At 38.4% G+C, this 3,606-nt stretch overlaps 1 protein-coding gene across 1 annotated transcript in view; it reads right to left on the bottom strand.

The window, feature by feature from the left end:
• Positions 1-421: 421 nt before the first annotated feature.
• GOLGA3 (golgin A3) overlaps positions 422-3,606 on the bottom strand; it is a gene marked incomplete at its 3' end in the record, with an annotated part of 13,731 nt that continues 10,546 nt past the window's right edge. Inside the window, exons 9-11 of the mRNA XM_010293488.1 lie at positions 3,402-3,563; positions 1,695-2,063; positions 422-499 (exon numbers count right to left, since the gene is read on the bottom strand). Of these exons, the coding sequence (XP_010291790.1) occupies positions 422-499; positions 1,695-2,063; positions 3,402-3,563 (609 nt within the window). The remainder of the gene's footprint in view (positions 500-1,694; positions 2,064-3,401; positions 3,564-3,606) is intronic.

The raw sequence follows: 3,606 nt of genomic DNA, 5'->3' as shown, positions 1-3,606 counted from the left end.
ATAAAGATATTGAATAAGACTGGCCCCAGAAGAATAGTTTCTCTCTACTTTTGATATGATCTAAGCATAAAACATAGACATATTGTCTATGACAATACCTGAAGATTTTCATGAGTGCTTTTGCAAAAGAAAACCTAGCATCAACAAATCAGAGAGAGACTTCATATGGTGGAACATTTGACAAACTCCCTGAAGTACAATAAAAGCATGAATTGGTTGGTGGATCTGCTTTTTTGTTAGTCACAGATAAAAATTCAACCGTATGAAATACAGAAACTGTATAATTATGTCACAAAGTTCTCTGACACAGAAAATTGATTGAATTTTCTTCACAAACCCCTAAGAAGTACATGCCTTCACTGTAAAAAAAAGAAGTATATTTCTTGGTTTTATTTCTTTGAAATTGTTTGCTTTTGCTTACCTTCTGCTGCAGGAACTGTTCCTTCACTTTTTGAACCTGTTTTTTAAGGCTAGCATTTTCTTGCTGCAGATTTTCTACCTGCCAGAGGTAAAAAAAGCAAACATGTTGCTTTACATGCCAAATGTCATATTCTACATTATTTCAAGCAGTGACAGTATCTTTTGCTATGCTTGCACCAATTGCCTAATCTAATGAGAACCCTGTTTCTGACTAGGCATCTTGATGGCACTGTTAGGTAACACAATGTTTTATACAGAAATACGTTATTCACACAGGTCACCACATAGTGAGCCTTGTCAACCTCCAGGAATGCATGATGTCCCCTTATCCTGCCACTGAAGTTTTAGTATGCATCATCAGTGTACATATGTTGTATCCGAATAGCACCCGTTCACACCTACATGATGATCAAACGAAGAAACCAGCTCGTTCTCTGAAGGAAAAAGACCAAACTTTACGTTAAATATACTTCCGTAGTTCTTCAATACTTTTAATTGGTAATACTATTAAGCCCCACTATTATCTTCAAAAGAAAACTCTAAACAGGAACGCATCATTACCAGGATACAGTAAGAAAGTTCTTTAGAACTTGGATGCTTTAAATATACAGAGCATACATGACTATAAAACTAAGGTGTGAAAGGAAGAGTCACAATTATTTAAACCAGCCACAAAAAGATTAAGGCTATGCATTAAGCTTAATCTTGTAAAATATTCATTGACTAGAAAAAAAGCCTCAGCTGGTATACAGCAATACGCAAAAGCAAACCCTGGTATATTGTTCCAAGAGAAAAGGCACAATTAAACATGACCAAATTACTGCATAAGGAAGATGTTTGGCCTACAGTACCACAGAAAAGGAGCACATTAAAAAATTACTTCCAAAACCATGATCTGTAACTCAAAATTACTGCATTTTAAAACTGGTAGATTTTACAAAGATTGTGGCTCTTGGAAACAGACAGAACAAGATTAATTGATCTCAGCTTCCCATCCCACTCCACACAAATGCATAAACACATATAGATACCAAGGGATATTAAACTGTAAGCTCACCAATGATGTAACAGAATGTAAAGTGTCAGATAATCTACCAACAAGGAAAAATGAGAGAACTGATTAAAATATTCCCGCTACCTGAATTTCGCAACTACAGACATATACAAACTCAGGTCTACCAATCTCCTCTCATGTAACTGGCTCTATCATGTGCCTGTGGCAATACTTCCCTGCAACAGCTATTTTAAATAAGACACTTTTAGGGATTCATTACCTGGCTTGACTTGATCGCCATTTCTTGCCTCAGTTGTTCCAAGATTTGTGATGCTACTTCTGTTTCTTCCCCAAGGCGCACTGCTCCTTCGTCAAGTTGCTCTTTGCTTGCTTTTGCTGCCTGCAGAGCTACTTCCAAAACAATCTTCTCATTCTGCAAATACTGGATCATGTCATCTTTAGAAGTACTGTCACTTTGGAACTCTTCTAATCTGGCCTTCAGTTCATCATACTGTGTTTGCAGGTCATCCAGGGACTGCTCTTTGGTGTGCAATGTTTCTTGGGTCAGAGTGAATTGCTTCATTAGGTCTAGGTGTTCTTGCTGTAAAGATTCAAGCTGCAGATCTCGCTGATGCAAAGTCAACTTGACCTGAGAAGAAGTATTTTAAGATTCTTAAAAGATACTTAAGATAAAATTTTATCTTAAAATAAGAAGCAAGACAAAACCTTAAAATACTTGTAAGAAGTAAGAGCTGCGTTCAGCTCTGGGGCCCGCAATATAAGAAGGATAAGGACCTGCTGGAGCAAGTCCAGAGGAGGGCCATGAAGATGATCAGGGGGCTGGAGGACATCTCCTATGGAGACAGGCTGAGAGAGTTGGGGTTTTTCAGCCTAGAGAAGAGAAGGCTCCAAGAAGACCTTATAGCAGTCTTCCAGCACCTAAAGGGGCCTTAAACGAAATCTGGAGAAGGACCTTTTACAAGAGCATGTAGTGATAGGACAAGGGTTAGTGGCTTTAAATTGAAAAAGGGTAGATTTAGATTAGATATAAGGAAGAAATTCTTCACTATGAGGGTGGTGAGGCACTGGAACAGGTTGCCCAGAGAAGTTGTAGATGCCCCATCCCTGGAGGTGTTCAAGGCCAGGTTGGATGGGGCTTTGAGCAACCTGGTCTAGTGGAAGGTGTCCCTGCCCAACGGCAGGGGGGTTGGAACTAGATGATCTTTAAGTTCCTTCCAACCCAAAACATTCTGTGGTTCTATAAATTCATACAAAATACATATTACCTTTGCAAACGCACTCCAATCGAAATATTTTAAATAATATGTTATTTAAAACTTAGCTTCTAGGAGAAAATAGGAGAAGGTGAAAATATTTTTCAGCTTTCCTGGGCCAGTTCTTCTATTTGCTCTATTAATTGCATTGATTGCCTTCTGCAGCATCTGTAATCTTGCAGGCTAAGCAATGACCAAAATATACTTAAGTAAGATTCACTGTACTCTAAATTTGTATTTGAAAAATTTGCCCACAATAGGTATACCAGGTAAATTCAGTGTATACTTCATCTGAATTCCAGCCCTTGAGATGCTCCCTTTGTAATGTTACAAGGTTAAAGCAGGACTCTGCAGAGAAGTGCAGAATTATTATGCTGTAAGTGTATACAATGATATCCTGACTGCCTAACAACTTTGAACATGGATTATGCTTCTTGTCTCCACTTAGAATAATTGCATACTGAATTCATTAAAAAAACCCCAACATCTACAAGACAGTAGTTCCGAAATTTGAAAAAAGTACTGTTACTGAGATGGTTAAAAATATAGGGAGCCTTCTCACCTGGGACAAAGTGACTTTGATATAGACTTCATTTTTGCAGCAATCTTTCAGGTTTTAAAAAAAAGTTAGAGCTCAGGATCTATTTACTATTGCCGTTTCAGACAAATAAGTATTTCCACTGAAACCCTTGGGAAGCTGCCTAACAGTCTACCTGTTCCAATTCTTGCTCCAATGTTGCTGCAGAATCAGCCATTTTCTGAAGCTGTTCTTTCTCATCCTCAAACTCCTCTAGTTTTCTCTGCAAGTCTTCTTCCACCATGGTTTTAGCCTCCTGGATCTGCACGAAGGCAGCTTCTTGATCTAACATGTCAGCCTGCAGAGGAAAGGCAAGAAATCAACTTTTACAGGTTGGGGGA

The sequence above is a fragment of the Phaethon lepturus genome, unplaced genomic scaffold, assembly GCF_000687285.1.
Source record: "Phaethon lepturus isolate BGI_N335 unplaced genomic scaffold, ASM68728v1 scaffold13298, whole genome shotgun sequence".
In the NCBI taxonomy this organism is placed as follows: domain Eukaryota; kingdom Metazoa; phylum Chordata; class Aves; order Phaethontiformes; family Phaethontidae; genus Phaethon; species Phaethon lepturus.
Note: the sequence above shows the minus strand (reverse complement) of the source record. Positions and strands in the feature narration are given on the sequence as shown.